Source organism: Triticum urartu, chromosome 4A (assembly GCF_056163025.1).
Source record: "Triticum urartu cultivar PI428250 chromosome 4A, HENAU_Tu73, whole genome shotgun sequence".
NCBI classification, from domain to species: domain Eukaryota; kingdom Viridiplantae; phylum Streptophyta; class Magnoliopsida; order Poales; family Poaceae; genus Triticum; species Triticum urartu.
In genome coordinates this window covers 33,669,350-33,688,971 of record NC_141876.1, presented here as the reverse complement: position 1 = coordinate 33,688,971, position 19,622 = coordinate 33,669,350, and the positions used below count along the sequence as shown (strand labels likewise).

Here is a 19,622-nt window from a genome sequence, read left to right as displayed (position 1 = left end):
TGTGCCAAACTCTAAACCTTCAAATAAAAACTCTGTTTGTATGCTCGAATAGCTCATGTATCAACTAGGGATGTATGTATCTTTCATGCTAGGCGGGTTATTCTCAATAGGAGTGGACTCCGCTCCTCACTCACGAGAAAATGGCTGGTCACCGGGATGTCCAGTCCCATGCTCAAATCAAATCAAAATAATTGCAAACAAAACTCCCTCAGGATTGTTGTTAGTTGGAGGCACCCGTTGTTTCAAACAAGCCATGGATTGATGTTTCTTGGTGGAAGGGGAGTATAAACTTTACCATTCTGTTTGGGAACCGCCTATAATGTGTGTAGCATGGAAGATATCGAGATCTTTCGGTTGTTATGTTGACAATGAAAGTATACCGCTCAAAATATTATTCATCTCTATTTCAAAACCGAGCTCTGGCACCTCTACAAATCCCTGCTTCCCTCTGCGAAGGGCCTATCTATTTACTTTTATGCTAAGTCATCATCCTCTTATTAAAAAGCACCAGTTGAAGAGCACCGCTGTCATTTGCATTCATTACTATTAATTTACATTGAGTATGACTTGATTGGATCTCTTTTACCATGAATTACAATTTCCACTCAGCACTTGATCTTTAAAGGTGCTCTGCATTTATGTTTTACGGTCTCAGAAAGGGCTAGCGAGATACCATCTTGTTATATCATATCATGATTGTTTTGAAAAAGTGTTGTCATCCGAGATTTATTATTATTGCTCGCTAGTTGATCATGCCATTGATATGAGTAAACATGAGACCTAAGTGTTATTGTGAATATGGTTAGTTCATAATCTTTGCCGAAAACTTGAATGCTGGCTTTACATATTTGCAACAACAAGAGCAAACAGAGTTTGTAAAAGTTTTTCTTTATCACTTTCAGTTTGTCAACTGAATTGCTTGAGGACAAGCAAAGGTTTAAGCTTGGGGGAGTTGATACGTCTCCAACGTATCTACTTTTCCAAATGCTTTTGCCCTTGTTTTGGACTCTAACTTGCATGATTTGAATGGAACTAACCCGGACTGGCGCTGTTTTCAGCAGAATTGCCATGGTGTTATTTTTGTGCAGAAATAAAAGTTCTTGGAATGAGCTGAAAATCAACGGAGAATATTTTTGGAATATATAAAAAATACCGGCGAAAGAATCAAGGCCAGGGGGCCCACACCCTATCCACGAGGATGGGGGGCGCGCCCCCTGCCTCGTGGGCCCCCTGATGCTCCACCGACGTCCATCCTGACTCCATATATTCATGTTCAGGGAGAAAAAAATAAGAAAGAATGATTCATCGCGTTTTATGATATGGAGCCGTCGCCAAGCCCTAAACTCTCTCGGAAGGGTTGATCTGGAGTCGGTTCGGGGCTCCGGAGAGGGGAATCCGTCGCCATCATCATCAACAACCTTCCTCCATCACCAATTTCATGATGCTCACCGGCGTGCGTGAGTAATTCCATCGTAGGCTTGCTGGACGATGATGGGTTGGGTGATATTTATCATGTAATCGAGTTAGTTTTGTTAGGGTTTGATCCCTAGTATCCATTATGTTCTAAGATTGATGTTGCTATGACTTTGCTATGCTTAATGCTTGTCATTAGGGCCCGAGTGCCATGATTTCAGATCTGAACCTATTGTGTTTTCATGAATATATGTGAGTTCTTGATCCTATCTTGCAAGTCTATAATCACCTATTATGTGTTATGATCCATTAACCCCGAAGTGACAATAATCGGGATACTTACCGGTGATGACCGTAGTTTGAGGAGTTCATGTATTCACTATGTGTTAATGCTTTGGTCTGGTACTCTATTAAAAGGAGGCCTTAATATCCCTTAGTTTCCGTTAGGACCCCGCTGCCACGGGAGGGTAGGACAAAAGATGTCATGCAAGTTCTTTTCCATAAGCACGTATGACTATATTCGGAATACATGCCTACATTACATTGATGAACTGGAACTAGTTCTGTGTCACCCTATGTTATAACTATTGCATGATTGATTGCATCCGACATAATCATCCATCACTGATCCAATGCCTACGAGCTTTTCATACATTGATCTTCGCTTATTTACTGTTTCGTTGCTACTGTTACAATCACTATAAAACCAAAACTGCTACCGTTACTTTTGCCACCGTTACCACTACTATCATATTACCTTGCTACTAAATACTTTGCTGTAAATATTAAGTTATCCAGGTGTGGTTGAATTGACAACTCAGCTGCTAATACTTGAGAATATTCTTTGGCTCCCCTTGTGTCAAATCAATAAATTTGGGTTGAATACTCTACCCTCGAAAACTGTTGCGATCCCCTATAATTATGGGTTATCATCAGCCGCCGCTAGAGTTCGCCGTCATTGTCGTGCCACCGCCAAAAACCACCTTTAGGAGAAGTTTTTACAACAATTGTGAAAACACCCCACCTATCAACTTCCCCTAAATTTTACGGGCAGCATATAGCCCGTAAAATCACTTTTATGGTGAGTCTTTTTTACCGGAGCTTCTTACAAGAGAGCCTGATTTATGTCGTGTGCTGATCAAAGTTGTGTGTCTTGTCTTTTTTTCGAGAAAACTTCCAATCTATTCATCAACTTTCAATGTAGTACAAAGAACACTAGAAGTAAAACTTACATCCAGGTCCGTAGACCACCTAGCGACGACTACAAGCACTGGAGCGAGCCGAAGGCGCACCGCCGTCATCGCCCCTCCCTTGTCGGAGCCGGGCAAATATTGTTGTAGTAGACAATCGGGAAGTCGTCGTGCTAAGGCCCCATAGGACCAGCGCACCAGAACAACAACCGCCGCCGACGAAGAGAAGCATAGACCGGAAGGATCCAACCTGCAGACACACAAACGTAGATGAATGAAAACCGGATCTAGTCGGATCCACCGAAGACAAACGCCGACCGGATCCCACGAGATCCATCGGAGACAAACCTCCACACGCCATTCGACGATGCTTGAAACATCACCGGGACGGGGGCTAGATGGAGAGGACCTTATTCCATCTTCAAGAAGCCGCCGCCGCCTCGTCTTCTTGAGCATGACACAAACCCTAACAAAACTCAGAAAGGCATCTAAAAACGGAGCCCTCCCACCGGCAAGGGCCGGGATCCATCGTGCCTCCATGGTTCAAGGACCATAGGAGATGAGGCGGACCGGCGGCGCCGGCGAGAAGCAAGGAAACCCTAGATGGGCAGGAGCGAAGGGTTATTGGCCTTAATTGTGGACGATCAATGCATCTAAAGCTGTGTGTCTTGTCATATGAGTGAGTTCTCTGGTAGCTAAAAAATGACACTAATAATAAAAACAAAAAATGCAAACAGTGATTACAAAAATACATGCTTAGTGTGTACTCCCTCCTTGTCTCATAATATAAAAATGTTATTTACGCTATGTTTTTTACACTACATTGCATTTTTTACCCTACACTCTGTCTCATAACAGCAATATAAGTATAAAAAATATTCTTATATTATGAGTCGGAGGGAGTAGTTGCTTACACATAGGGTAAACTTTAGACACGAGGATCAGTAGTGAGAGCTTTGACATTGCCGTTCCAACCGACGGAGCATCGAAGTGGGACTCACAAATGCAACTACTCCTACTTTGGTGAATCTGATGAATCAAATAAGGTGATGGTGGTATATATCTTAATGAATCCTTAAACATAACCGAGACACGCAAGTGGCACTGATCCCTTCCTTCGTCCCCTTGCTTGCTTGCTTATCCTCTCTCGTGTGCTCCTCGTTCCAGTCGGTCGTCCTTCTCCCCAGGCCCCAAGAACTCCAACCACCACTCTGACTCCAGATTCCTTCTCCCTCCCCGAAGACTAGCCGGTGCCGGTGCTGGTGCCGTGCCCTTCACTGTTTCCGGTTGGACTTTGGACCCTACGTATCCAGATCTACAAGTTTCCCTCCCTCCATATATTCGGCTTCCGAGCAGAGTATCCCAGCCCCAACCCGCCGTTCTCTCCCGCGCGCCGGTCGGACCGGAGGCTCGCCGTTCCACCATGGCAGAGGCCGGCGACCCCACCCTGGAGCAGGGGCTCCTCGCTAACCCGGAGGTGAGTGGTTGCTCTGTCCGGTTCCGCCGTCTCGTTTCTTTCTTGAGACGAGATGGGTTTGGTTGGTTGGTGCCTTCCGTTCCGTGCGATCAGAGGCCGCGTGCTTTGGTGGGATCCCTAGTCTAGTCTACTCTAGAAAGATCGTACCTTCGAGCCTTTGCACCTATGCGGATTTGGAGTTGATTTTATGTTCAGCAAAACATCAAAGAGTAGCCAGGGGCAGCCTCATAGGACACCGGCTGCGCTGAATTTGGATTGAGATATTCCCCTTTTATCTATGTATATCTATGACTTGGTATATTGATTATTGTGCCGTTCGGAGATTCCAATCGTGAGCTGAACTTGTTAGATTCTCGTTCTTTCAGTTTAGTTTCCATCGACACGCCATTTGTGGGTGTTCAGCTGGACAGTATCGGATTTCTTGGCCAGGATTTCTGGTGATCAGTGTGTGTGTGCCTATAATTAAGTTTTCCTAAGCTGGTGGACATACTAGCCTATGATAACACCATAATGAAACATTTGCTTCAACTTGCATATATCAAAGTTATCAACCATTATGGATCCTGAAGCCGAGTATATATACTCTGAATTTTGTCTTGTTTGGTCTCTCGTAATCATTACTCCTGCATTGAAAGACAGCAACCCCCCCCCCCCCCCCCCCCCCCCAAAAAGCCAAATCTTTGCGGAAGCAAAAGACAGCAATGCTTTATTACTGTCCTAAATTGAAGTGACACGGGTCTATCTATCAATGTACATTCGGCTCCTACTTAGATTTAAATCACTATTCAGTCCTGACAAATTGACCATGAATTATGTGATAACACAGAACCAACTTACATACACTGGAGATGGATCTGTCGACTTTTCGGGAAACCCTGTCGTGAAGGAGAAAACTGGCAGATGGAAGGCATGCCCATTCATCTTAGGTAATTTTTTGCAGCAGTCTCCAAGTACATTCTTTTGTTTACTGTATGTATGCGTGAAATAATTATTGTAACCAACCTGTAGGTAATGAATGCTGTGAGCGGTTGGCCTATTATGGCATCTCGACAAACCTTGTGACTTACTTGACAAAAAAACTACATGATGGTAACTCCTCTGCTGCTAGAAATGTGACTACATGGCAGGGAACTTGCTATTTGACTCCCCTTATTGGAGCTATCCTGGCTGATGCATACTGGGGGAGGTATTGGACGATCGCAACGTTCTCCACAATATACTTCATTGTAAGTCATCTCTACTGAAATTTTGTCCTAATAAGTCATGTGTAAGTGTTTATAGATTCCTCAAATTTATAGGACTTGCACTGTATGAGCTATGAGAGCTCACCCTCCCCGACAGGGTTAGAACAGTAGCATAGTACTTTGGTATGGTGTATGTCCTATGAAATTAGTTATGCTTGTGATGCGTCGTTTTTACAATAGATGTCTTGATACTCTCTTAAACCCGGTATGCATTACTGTGAAAGGTTCATGTCAGTAGTATGCCTATAGTTCTTGTATACCAGCTGTTAGTTCATATCTGACTGCTAAACTCAATTCTGTGCTAACCTGGTTGGTATCTTGTCTTGACAATCATGTTGTAATTGTAGGGGATGTCAGTACTGACTCTTTCAGCATCAGTTCCTATGCTCATGCCTCCATCTTGTGAAGGAGCCATTTGCCCAGAAGCCAGTCCTTTGCAGTATACCGTATTTTTTCTTGGTCTTTACCTAATTGCGCTCGGCACTGGTGGAATCAAGCCATGTGTCTCATCTTTTGGAGCGGATCAATTTGATGACACAGATCCAGCTGAGCGAATCCAGAAGGGGTCTTTCTTCAATTGGTTCTATTTTTCAATAAACATTGGTGCCCTTATATCAAGCAGTTTTCTGGTTTGGGTGCAAGACAATTTAGGATGGGGATTAGGCTTTGGCATTCCGACCGTATTCATGGGTCTTGCCATCATAAGCTTCTTTGCCGGCACCTCACTTTATAGATTCCAAAAGCCAGGTGGCAGTCCTATCACACGAGTATGCCAGGTAGTTGCTGCCACTTTGCGCAAGTGGAACGCACCTGTTCCAGAGGACAGCTCTCTCTTGTACGAGCTAGCAGATGGGGTTTCAGCAATCGAAGGGAGTCGGCAATTGGAGCACACTGATGAACTCAGGTGAGCATAGCAGTACAGCGAAGCACCACAACTCCAGTCAGTTTATTGACCTGTAAAGATCTAGGGCAAATAAATATTTGAACTTTACTAGTTGCTGATTCTTATTTACATATAGTTTTGATATATTCCAACTTCAAAAACTAGATACACTAGCCTTTTGCTTTCGTGAATCTGTTCACTTTATTTTTCCAAATCCTAACTAGCATTTATTCCAGATGTCTGGACAAGGCGGCTACAATTACTGATCTTGATGTGAAAGAAGATAGCTTCAACAACCCATGGCGGGTGTGCACCGTCACCCAGGTGGAGGAACTGAAGATATTGGTAAGGATGTTCCCTGTCTGGGCAACAACAATTGTGTTTTCGGCCGTCTATGCTCAGATGTCCACCATGTTTGTGGAACAAGGGATGGTGCTTGATCCAACAATCGGCTCATTCAAGATCCCTCCAGCATCTCTATCCACCTTCGACGTGGTCAGTGTCATTATATGGGTTCCTATCTATGACAGCATCCTGGTCCCAATAGCCAGGAGGTTCACCGGCAAGGAGAGGGGCTTTTCAGAGCTCCAGCGGATGGGCATCGGCCTGGTAATCTCCATCCTCGCAATGTCAGCAGCCGCGGTCCTCGAGATAAAGAGGCTGGCCATCGCCAGGGAGGCGCACCTGGTGGACCAGAACGTCCCGGTTCCGCTGAGCATCCTGTGGCAAATCCCTCAGTACTTCCTGGTCGGCGCCTCGGAGGTGTTCACCTTCATCGGGGCGCTCGAGTTCTTCTACGACCAGTCGCCGGACGCCATGCGGAGCCTCTGCAGCGCGCTGCAGCTCATCACCACCGCGCTCGGGAACTACCTCAGCGCCTTCATCCTCACGATGGTCGCCTACTTCACGACCAGGGGAGGGAGGCCCGGGTGGATCCCTGACAACCTCAACGAGGGGCGCCTCGATTACTTCTTCTGGCTGCTCGCGGGGCTCAGCTTTCTCAACTTTTTGGTGTACGTGCTGTGCGCCAACAGGTTCAAGAGCAAGAAAGCGGCTTGAGCTTCTTTGATGGTCGGAGAAGTTGGACGGCGTCGGAGCAGCAGTCCTGTACACGTACACTTGAAAATCTGTATATATGCTTCTCAGTACATGATCCCTCTGTTGACGCACGTGTTTATTTTTTTTAACAAGCTGTAATTATCTCTGTATTTGAATCCAAAATGGGTCATGCATTTTCTTTTCCTGTATATATTGTACATTCACTTGAAGTTTCAATGTCGGCCACCTCTAGTTTCCTTGTTTAGCATTTGGTTTTCATGTGTTGTTAAAATGTTCACTAATATGATATGTTAACCTTTCAACTCTCATCCATAACGTTGGATCAGCCTGTCGGAGCACTGATTTGAATCTTGTTGAATGCTTACAAGAGGATCTCCTCCCCTCTGCCAGGAGAGTAGGTCTTTTCTATGCTGGTTGAATTACGTGTTTATTTTTTTTAACAAGCTGTAATTCTCTCTGTATTTGAATCCAACATGGGTCATGGATTTTCTTTTCCTGTATATATTGTATTCACTTGAAGTTGGCAATGTCAGCCACCTCTAGTTTCCTGTTTAGCATTTGGTTTTTGCGTTGTCTATTAAGATGTGCAAGTGATATGGCGTTGAATGCTTGGAAGAGGATGTCCTCCCCTTTGCCGGGAGAGTCGGTCTTTTCTTTGCTGGTCGTATTTTGAGGTAATTTGGTTACATGTCAAAACTTCAACTCTCCTTATTTACTGATGAAACGAGAAGAGGAAGCAGGAGAATCAAAAGCAAGAAAGCAGCTTGAGCTTTGTTGGTGAGAATAGTTCGCTGGCAGGTTGTACTGAAGCTGAAGGCCAAGGCTCTTCGATGGCGTTCTCATGTACTCCCTCCGTTCCAAATTACTCGTCGCAGAAATGGATGTATGTAGGACTAAAATACATCTAGATACATTCATACCTGCGACAGGTAATTCAGAACGGAGGAAGTACATGTGCACTTCAAAATCTGTGTATATTTCTCAGTAAATTTTTTTAATGTGACAATTATTCGAGCAATTCTCTTCTTCTTTCTTGTTTGAACGGACAACACTTGTCTTCCTCTTAATTACTAGTGATTGAGGCAAATCTTTTGCCTCTATTAAAAAAACATGAATTGGAGGACATGCATGCATGGGCACTTTCTCGCAGGCCTGTCCTGCCGTTGGCTGGTCAACAACCTGTGATAGTAGAGAAATAAAATGTAAGGGCAGGGTCAAGGGCGGGCGAGACGTGAGGAGTTGCACGGGAGCACGTCGGGAGCGAGCTGCGGCACAGACGTGGGAGGTCAGTTTGTTTGACCACAGTTTTCTTCTGAGCTCTGGACCTTAGCTGATTTGGCAGTCCCAAACTCTGTCCAAAATAAATCATGTTGTTCGACAGATAAACTAAACAATCTCTTGGATTGGAGACCAGTGTGTTTGCCGGGTCAGGCGGTCAGGGTGCACGAGCGAACGGCACGCTCATCCGTTGCCGTACATGACATGAAACAGGGCCGACAGTGGCAGGCATGTACGTTGTTGGTTGGCTCGACACGGAGAGAAAACGAACGTGTGCAACATCAACTGCGCAGGCCGCACGTAGCCCAGGCCCAGCGAATGATTTGCAATCGGCCGCGCATTGTCAAGCCAACCACCACCACCACCACCCCGGCCCCTGCCCTGCCCTGCCATATAGGAGTAGGACGAGGACCGCCTCAACTCAATCTTGTGTCTATAGTTGACATAGCTAGATCAACATCCAGACCGGCCGGCAGCTAGCCTCGGAGCTGTTTTTGCTTGAGTTCGCCGCCGTGTGCGTGCGTTTCTTGGGTTGAGGAGGATGTGGTGCTGCGCCGGCGAGAGGGAGGAGTACCGCGGCCCGCCGCCCGGCAGCCTTGCCATTCCGCCCCCGCGAGCACCAGGTTCTTACATAACACTATCCGTTAGGTTCCACAAGCATTTGCGCTTTCTTGTCCTAAAATGCAACCGTTTAGACCTCCTTTGGTTCAAAGGGTTTTCATAGGAATTTTGGAAGAATAGAATCATTAGAATTTCTTCGTGTGTTGGTTGCTTGATTCGCTGGATTAAATTCTATAGAATTTTTTTTCTAAGGGTTTCTTGGTACTATTTCTCATAGAATTTCTAACGTCCGCTCAAACCACTCTGAAAGAATCCTTTGTTTTTTCTGTGATGCAATCAATCAAATAATCTAAAATCCTGTAGGATTGAGATGGCCATGACATTTCAGCCCTATATTCTTTTCTATTCCGATGCATGTTTTGAGAATCATGCGAATCAAAGATGCCCTTCATTGTTGCAGCGCAAGCGAGAGGGCCGAACGCGCCGAGGAACGGCGTGGGGCCAGCCAAGGTGCTGCCGATCGACGTCCCGGCGGTGACACTGGCGGAGCTCAACCGCCTCACGGGCAACTTCGGCGCCCGGTCGCTGGTCGGGGAGGGGTCCTACGGCCGCGTGTACCGCGCCAAGCTAGCCACGGGGGAGACCGTGGCCGTCAAGATGTTCGACAACGGCGGCTCCGGGCAGTCGGAGGCCGAGTTCTGCGCGCAGCTGTCGGTGGTGTCGAGGCTCAAGTGCGGCCACTTCACGCAGCTGCTGGGCTACTGCCTGGAGCTCAACAACCGGATCGTGCTCTACGAGTTCGCCACCAACGGCTCGCTCTACGACATCCTGCACGGGAAGAAGGGCGTGCAGGGCGCCGAGCCCGGGCCGGCGCTCACGTGGGGCCAGCGCGCCCGGGTGGCCCTCGGCGCCGCCAGGGGCCTCGAGTACCTGCACGAGAAGGTGCAGCCGTCCGTGATCCACCGCGACGTCCGCTCCAGCAACGTGCTCGTGTTCGACGGCCACGAGGGCAAGATCGCCGACTTCAACCTCACCAACCAGTCCGCCGACACCGCCGCGCGCCTCCACTCCACCAAGGTGCTCGGTACGTTTGGGTACCACGCGCCCGAGTACGCCATGACGGGCCAGCTCACGCACAAGAGCGACGTCTACAGTTTTGGGGTCGTCCTCCTCGAGCTCCTCACCGGCAGGAAGCCCGTCGACCACACCATGCCCAAAGGCCAGCAGAGCCTCGTCACCTGGGTACGTACATATTTCTTCCTTGTTTGCTTGTACTCCCTTCGAAAAAAAAATATAAGAGCGTTAGACCATTCAAGAATGCATGTGTGACGATCGACATTGATCCTGCTGCATTGCAGGCCACGCCGAGACTGAGCGAGGACAAGGTCATGCAGTGCATCGATCCCAAGCTCAACAACGACTACCCGCCAAAAGCAGTGGCCAAGGTGCGTAATCCAGCTCAAGAAATTCCTCGCTAATAGCACGCTAGTACGCTATAGCATTCTCAGAAATGTCTCGCTAAGTAAATCAGTATACAATTCCTCGCTAATAGCATACTATAGTTGCTATTAGCACAATATTGCACGCTAATAGCATATTTTAAGGATCACGCTATTTTTTCATAACACACTATTTGTTTCCATTGGTTTTAACTGATGAATCTCTTTGCTTGTGTTCAGCTCGCGGCGGTGGCGGCCTTGTGCGTGCAGTACGAAGCCGACTTCAGGCCCAACATGACCATTGTCGTCAAGGCTCTCCAGCCACTTGTCGGTGCCCGTCCGGGAGGAGGAGATCACTAGCTTAGAGAGAGATCCATGTCATGCATGTCAAGGCCTTCGCCCTCTCCCGCAGCTAGCCCTCTCCTGCAGCTAGATTTCTTTTGGTGGAAGCCGCATTCATATGTTTAAATCGTACTAGAATGCTCATTTTTTTCTGAATTTATTCAGTATACAATCATGTGGGTGCATTGCATGTATGCACGTGAGTGTTTACGTCACTGTTGTGTTTCTCCAAAAAATAGATAGGGTCTTGAGCCTCTCGAAATGGGCAACAAAACTTGGCAAAACCAGACAGGGTTTTCTAGGGAAGGTGGTATAGCAGTGGCAAATCTACTAGATGGGCTTTAACAGGCCCAAGGATCAGCCTGGCCGACTGTTGCTACTTGCCCGTCATCAAGCCCACACAACCACTGCTCGCATGAGGTAGTTCCTTTATTACATAGAGGCAGAGACCAGACTCGCACAGTGCACTGAGTCGCCCGCCATGTTCGCATAATTAAAACAATGTTTCGTATCATTCAATGAATGTATGCGTCATTTCAAACAAATTGTATGTGATATGTTTGAGAAATGTTTATACGATATAAAAAAATATCCGCGCGTAGTATAAAAATTGTTATGCACCACTAAAAAATGTATGTAATATTTGGTATAAATATTCACACGTTTCGAAAAAAATCTTGACATTTTAAAAAATGTTTATATAATGTACAAAAATGTTCACGTAGTTTAAGAAATGTTTAATGCCAATAAAATGTTCAAAATGTATTGAAAATCTATTAAAAAAAATCAAGGCATGTATTTTGAAATCATTGGGGAGGCAGTCTTCATCGACCTTACTGCCTCTATAATGACGCGTGTGTGTAGTTTCCACAGGACCTATGGATTTGTAGCAATAGCTACTAATTAACTGTAGTGTTTAATTTGTGCATGTGAAAGGAGACATGTGATTGGGATGGAGAAGCTAGCGCAGACTGCATGCAAACTTTGTGTGCTAAGGCTGGTCATAGTGGGGAGTAACTTAGACTAGTGTCATATGCATGACACTAGTCTAAGTTATTATCTTCATAGTGCAAAGTAATATAGTACTAGTGTCATATGTGGCCTCATTTAATAGCTTGTAGACTCATGTTGTTTTGAAAAACGCTATATTACAGTAACATATTATGTTACTACTTCTCATTAACTACTTGCCACATAAGCAAAAGTTCTCGAGGTGCGCTATGTTACTACCTAAGTTACCCCCACTATGACTAGCCTAATGCACGCGGGCTGCACATGTAGCGCCAGATGTCCTCTCTCTTCACCTTTCTCTTTCTTCCACCTAGGATTTTAATGACATGGCATCTGCTATAGCCTGCTCACTAGATCTTGTACTACACTTGCTCTTAAACAATGGATGGCAGGCTTTACTTTGGACTCACACACTTACACAATTGATAGACACTAGTAAACATGCACGTGCAACGCACGTCTAGACAAACATACATGTATTGAGACTGACTTCAGGCCATCGTATTTTTCATCAAATATACAATCATTCAAAATTTGCAAGTCGTATTATTACAATATTATCCAATAGAAGCTCGAATCCCTTCTTGGACAATGAATAATTTAAAGGGTTCACCACTATTCTCCATTTGCGCAGACACACATGCAAATACCATTTCAGTACCAATAAAATTCAATAAATGACTATCACTATGAGAAAACCAAGTCCATCATCCATAAAAGTGAGAAGCGGCCAGCGTCAGACTGTAGAGATAATAGCCTGAAGGGAGTATGAAGACTAAAATCTGAAACAAACTGAATAGCATCTTGTCAATAAGAAGAAAAACAACCTATCAGAAATGCTCATGCTAAGGAAATGATAACATGACCAAAGTAGGGCCAGTCACATTTGTAATGATTATACTTCGCATCCACACTTGAATCTTGGAGTTGCTGGTTGTTGATATTGATTTCATGAACACAGTTGTAAGTGTAGCCTTGTTGCCCTTCTCACTGTTATGAGGAATCGAAAGATTGAAATCATTTATGTGCAGCCTTGCCCCCTGTCACTGTTCTGCAGATCAAAAATTTGGAACGAAGAGCAACAAAATCTTGAGATACGACATATACATTAGGAGAAAAAATGGCTTATGTTTGAGAAGGAACATAAACAGACATGCAATAAATCACAAATTTGAGGTCCCATATTATGAGTAAGTAATGCTTAATTACAACCTCATGAAAATGGTATCGATGTGGCTAAAGTTGAGGGAAAACAATTCTTACATTTTACACATATTCTCTGCACTAAGGCAAACTGATGCATGAACACACTCCATGTTACAACTTAGATCTTGTGGGTTTTTGTATTTTTACTACATAGTTTTTATCTGCGTGATAAGAAGCTCCCATGTCGTTTTTGTCCAAACAAATAGTCCAGTTCTAATATTCTCTTAACAAAACCAAAATGCAGCTTGGATGACATTAAAAAACACAAATCTTCACTTCCCAGGGAAAGACGTATACAAAGGAGTGTGATCCACATACCTGTGATCACCAAAACAGAAAGCAGGGAGGATAACATGGCGTCCTCATAGTTGTGTCATTTCTGCCATTTGTTGCCAAGTTTCAGGCCAATATTGACATAGAAGTTAATTAGTGGAGTTAAATAGAACTGCTAGCGATCAAGCATTAGGTCAAACACGTGATCACCGGTACAAAGAAAACGCAGAAACTCCATTCCGATGACCAGTGCTCGGAACATAGATTCAACCTAAAAAAATGGATAGCAATACCTTCACCTGAGCAATAGCATCAGCAAGGAAAGTAATATGTGATTACAGAGAGCTAAACACATATATGTCATCTCAAAATCCATATTCCAGTGAACTGTCACTGTCTTACTCTCCTTCCTGTAGTATTTAGAATTATTTTGAAGGAAAGCTTCACTAAATAGTTGACAAACTTGCAGGTACGATTCAAGAGAAAAATAAAGACATGTTTCTTTATGTATTGACTATGGCTAAATATCTCATCATTAACAAAAAAATATCTGAATGTGACAATTCTGAATTTAAAAATGAATATGGAACAAGCTTATATATAGCGTATTCTAGTGTAAATAAAACTGCAAGATGAGTTCTTGCAAACCATGCCATAGAGTGTACATGGAGATCTTCAGGTTAATCGCATGCAACATGAAAGCTGCAAGGGAAGTAGCTGTGAGCTTACCAAATGTTGGACCTCAATTAAGAGTTTAAGACACACACAATGCCGGAGAAGACTTCAGTTGAGCAAGGCCAACAAATGCCAAGACCTGTGAGATATAGATGTAACTTCGTAAGGGATCAAGGAGCTCGTTCGCATCATCTCTACTACATCTAAGCCTTGATGACACACCTATATAAGGAAAAATACAAATTGGGTGTAATTCAGCATCACAAATTCTGACCATCCTAGGAGAAAAGATAAAATTTGAGCAATGGAGTTTTAATATCAGAATCTATCTTAGATGTTGCAAGTCAAAATTAACAGCACTAACATGGATGATTCGTCCCCCGTCACCTTGGCGAGGCCAGAAGCGGTCAGTGGGTTAGAAAAGCATGGGGCTTTATTGTTGTTTTGTCCCTAAGCAACAAAATAGTGTGACAACAAAGTTGGTATAGATACATTTATCTAGCTTGGCACTTAGAAACAATGTTTACATATACTACGACAATGTGAACTGCAGACTGAAGGAGGCATGGCCTAAATTTAAAATAATAGCACCATGGTTTGTTAATCTTATGGTGCTGAACACAAATGTCGAGTAAAAACGAACGCCCATTTAGTTACATAGATACAGACGATCCATTAGCGATTCCAAATAGGCTGCCAGCAAAATACTACCCCCACAGTAGAGCACACAAACAAATGAAGGAAGATGCTTGCATGTCATCCAATATTTTGATCTAGCAATGATCTGTACCTCCTAATTATCATCATTTATTCACAGTACCTCCAAAAGAGCAAGAAAAAAATGTAGTGACCAGTACCAGCATCAAAAGCTTGTGCTCCCCACTGTAATGGATATGTTACACTTATATATCCAGCAAACTGTAGAGGCATGATCTACTAATTAGATAATTCTATAATGGTTTGTAACAATATGTAAAAAATTGCCAGGAAACAGAATTATAAGGAAATGCATAAATGAATGTTTACCTTTATGGTTCTGGTGATGTGCAGGAACGCTATCTCCTTTTATTGAAATTTCTTGGGCCTCACAATCTGTCGAAGGTAAAACACGGGTCTTCCTCCGCCGCCGACGACCAAAACGATGAGCCGCGCCACCACGCCCTCCTCTTTTCTTTTCTCTCCTCCTCCTTCATTCTCTAACCACCGATGCAGCCGTACAGGAGGCATCACGCCGCCACCGAAGTCGTCTGCAACCGTCGCCGCCGCCCCAGATTTGGTCGCCTCCGTGTATTCCCAGCACGGACAGAAGCGCTGGCGTCCTCCCCGAGCTCCTCCATGTCGCCTCGCTGTCGCCGCCAGCGCCATCCATTGAGCTGGCGAGATGCGCCGCCGACACCTGGATCCCGCATCCCGATCGCCTCGAGCCGCATCACCTGCACTCCCGCATGGCCTAGCAGTCGCAGACTCCGCGCTTAAGGAGGGGCTGGTGTGCGTTAGGCGGCAGCCGAGTGGAGGAGCGCCGGGCGGTGAGCCGCTCCCAAGGACGGCAGCTGGGGCCCCTAATTGTAGCGCCTGCAATTCTTACATGATCCACGACAAGGCTTATTGTGCGTGTATTTTAGTTTAGAAGTGGCAGGAGGCAGGATATGATGCATAGAAGGAAATCATTTGCGTGATTTCAGGATCTGGACGATTGCCTTCCATGATTGTAGGGGATGCGGGATTGTAGGGGCGTAGGGCTGGTAGTTCGAGTACTCCTCTTGTGATGGAGTACGGTCAGTCATTGGAAATTGCTAAGTGCACATCAGAAAGATATTAAATCAATGATGACGGTTAGATTTAAACTCGTGGGCCTAATCGTGTGGTGCTGATTGGTTTGTGCGATGTTGTGGGACTAATTACGGGATGCATCTAAAAAAATTCTTGTTTGATTGTTTAATAGTAGTGAAGATGAACTACATGCATGACTAGACTGAGACGAAGGCTAGCACCAGAAGTAGTACACCAGGGGTATTAACTGTGCGTGCTAGAGGACGAGCTACTAGGGTTGTAGTATCTAACTCGGTGGCCTAAACTGCAATGGTGCATGCGTGCATGTGGTGCTGTCGGCTCTGCGTCTTGCTCATAGGCCGATCGGCAAGAACACAGTAAAATTATACAGCCTACCGCCAAATACCTTAGCGGTAAGGTATTTTTGATATCAAACGAACGTGACAGCGTAGTTAAATCCTGTCATCACAGACCCAGGCGGTAGATCGTGCTACCCTACCGCCGAGACCAATGACAACAGTAAAAGGATCAAATCTTGAAATTTTTACGAATCAAGGTCAAATCTGGCTGAACTTTACGAAAAAGGTCAAAACAGCAAGATCGGCCGATGCCGGGCGTAGCTTTGGGATATTTCTGGAGGACTCATATTTCTATGATCGGAAATCTGCTGACTGACATCGATGCCGGGCGTAGCTTTGGGATATTTCTGGAAGACATGGGTTTTAACTATTCGTTGTTGCCTCGGTTGAATAGAGATGGTGATGCTAGTTGCATCGTCCATCGTGACTCGATCTATGGCAGCGCCTCTCAGAGTTTCGTTTCGGGCATCGATGCATGGAAACAGTAGATTGGACATGCCAGTGGAATGTCTTTCTCCCATCACTCTCTCAGTCCGCTGCCTAACGTGAGTTTATTTACAGTCAGAGGCGGCATCAATCCTGGAGCAGGAAACTCACCTGAAACGTGCCCAGCGGCCTCTGGAAGCCCAATAAACAACGCATCAATCCGACGTCAGGGGCGACTTATTATATTATAAACATGCACCCGCCGAGAGGCCTCTGGAAGCCAAATAAACAACGCACGCAAGCTGGCCATGAACATTGCCATAGCAGTGGCGTACATGTTGGAAGAGAAGACCGTGGTGTAGAGGGAGTCAGGGACAGGAGTCGCTGACTGACAGCGGGGCCCATGCGCAGAAGGCGCCATATGTCAGTGAGGCACGAGCCCGGGCGTCGACATGGGTGTCGTTGGCCAGCAGGCAGCAGCCACGCAGGTGCAGCTCCCATGGCCATGGATAAAGCATTGAAGGTTCTAGCCCGCATATGGGGAGGCCCGCCGTGGCCACGTGCGGGTCACGTGCCCCTGTCCGCAAGTGGCAACCCCGACCCGACGCCCTGCCGAGAGACGCCACGCGACTCGGCCAGACCCAGAAAAGAAACAAGGAAAGATCTCGAAAGAAAAGGGAAAGGCGATCGCTGCTGCCCGGTCCAGGCCGTTGCCGTGGGCGCGCCCGCGGGTGGGACGGCACGGCGCTGGCGCTGGCGGCGTTGCCGAGCCGTTGCCGCCGCGTGGCGTGACAGCGCGCGCAACGCACGCACGCGTGCTCGCCGCGCTTGCTTTGCGGCCCCGAGCGCTCGGCCTCCGCTCCGGCGGGTTCGTTTCGTCGTCGGCGTCACCGCGCCTACGGTTATGCGCCGCGTGAGAGCATCTGTAGATCGATATATCGAACACTATATGTCCTGCACAGTGACCGATTAATCATAAAATCGCCGCGCGCGCGCACTCATTTAAAGACATTATAATTGTGCACTCTAGGAGGCTTCTCACGCCCTCACCATTCTGAACCGTCTAATCCATCCCCTATATGTTTTGTGGCCGTTGGATCAATTTCTCAGCGAAACACTTCCTGTAGCTGGGCTGGATGTTGTATGGGCCGCTGCTCCTGGAACAAAATTGGCATTCTCTCATTAATTGGGGCCTTTTGGGGTGCGGGGTATGCCAGAAAAATGTTTTGCGGGCCTAGCATCGGACAAAGCCCACCGAACAGCTCAACAGTTGGATCACACTTCGGTTTGCTTAAAAGAATAGAAGAAGAAAAACATCTAGTCCAAAGAGAGATGGCGATCGAGCAAACGGCAGATGGCCTTCCTGATCGGCTGGCCAAGGCGGGCCGAAGCAATGTCGGGGAGGCGATGATGCGGGAGTCAGCGACCAACGTGGATCTCTTCGTACATCTCGACAACTGAAGCGGTAGAAACATGCGAAACGGCACGGCGGAAATCAGATCGATGTTCGATCTGCCGACATTAAAGGAAGCATTGAAGCATCAATTCCTGGAAGCTTTCATAGCAGTTGATGTGCACTACTCGCAACGTTGATTAGTAGAGGTACGTTATTGCTTTGGCAGCCTATACCTGCTTTAGTTCGTGTGCCTGTAAATATCTGCTCCGTCGCCTCATGCTCTCCTGTTGTTCCGGGAGCAGAACCAAGCAGCTCCTCTACCATCTGTGTGCCCTTCTCACTATGGGTTCTCATCATTATCTCAAGCTTCATTTTGTGCAGATCCGTCCATGTTGATCTGGCACCCTTCTGTCTTCTCCCTTGGTTGAGATTTCTCTCCATGCCCTTTCTAATAATCTCTCTCGGGAGTATTACCATTTGGGCCTGCCAAGTGTTTGATACTTGTTCTGCGCGACTGATTCTGATTTTTGGGACTTCACATTTCCATAGGATATATATGTGACCGTTTTATATCTGAAAAACTCCAGGTTACACATCCCCCCCTACCGCTTTCAATCTCTTCAGTTTCAGGTTGATGTGAGTTGAGTTTATTTAGTTTTGGTAGCAATTGGTGGATGGGTTAACAAGCACTACAACTAGTAGGAGTATTTTCTATTCACATGCACTTATATTTTTTTTACAGTGTTGGTTACTTGATGAATCATGCGGTTATTCAGGACTTACGGAAGGGAAATATTGAGTGCGCGGGCGAATATATAAAGCAGGTGGGAATTCTCTTATTTCGAGTCTTACTATATTGACATTTATTACACCTAAAATAGCTTCTGATTGATTCAAGTAGAGTTGAAAATTCCATGAAATGTTACTCCAACTATATGCTTTTTTTAGGAATATTGAGACACAGGTCAAAAGACATATTTTGATCTTTAAAAAAGACATATTATGGTCGTACTAATCTATTTGCATCCCATTCATCTACATGTCAGCTATACACATGGTTTCCTTTTGCCATATAAAATATATTTTCACACTACTAATATGTGCTAATCTTATATGAAAATTTTGGCCTCATGGTGCCTTGTCCCATCCTGTGTCCAGTATGCGACCTGTGATAGTTATCATTTTTCTTTATTTTCTGAGTTTCTGATTATATTGTCCATCTTGCTCATGATATTACGTGCTCTAACTGTGAGCTTTTCTTTTTGTATGTGGTGCAAGGTGTTCAACTGCCCATCGGTAGCCACTTTGGACATTATTTCTTTTGGGCAAGTCGACCCTTCTCCATGATGATATATTTGGATGGCCTCTTCACGTATCATATATTGCTGCCAATTTACGACTTCCTGCAAATATCATTCAGTCGGATTGCTCTTAAATAAGTGAAAGATCTTATTGCTATAGGCTCCTTGTATGGTACATTTCAGTGCTATTTTATTACCTACCTAATTAAATTCATTCTTTAGGAATCTTTGTCCATGGATGTAATAATGCCTCAAGAATCAAGCAGAGTTTATTTTTTGCTGTTGAAGATGGATGTCCACTGGGTATAAATTAGTGGAG

General features: G+C 45.5%; 1 protein-coding gene across 1 annotated transcript; it reads left to right on the top strand.

Moving 5' to 3' along the window:
• Nucleotides 1-3,689: 3,689 nt before the first annotated feature.
• On the top strand, nt 3,690-11,431 carry LOC125550444 (protein NRT1/ PTR FAMILY 8.3). The gene is made up of 9 exons (XM_048713442.2): nt 3,690-4,080; nt 4,907-5,006; nt 5,089-5,306; nt 5,672-6,228; nt 6,444-7,241; nt 9,085-9,167; nt 9,566-10,347; nt 10,464-10,550; nt 10,785-11,431. The coding sequence occupies exons 1-9, from the start codon at nt 4,027-4,029 to the stop codon at nt 10,902-10,904; spliced, it is 2,799 nt and encodes a 932-aa protein (XP_048569399.2). The 5' UTR covers nt 3,690-4,026; the 3' UTR covers nt 10,905-11,431.
• Nucleotides 11,432-19,622: the final 8,191 nt, after the last annotated feature.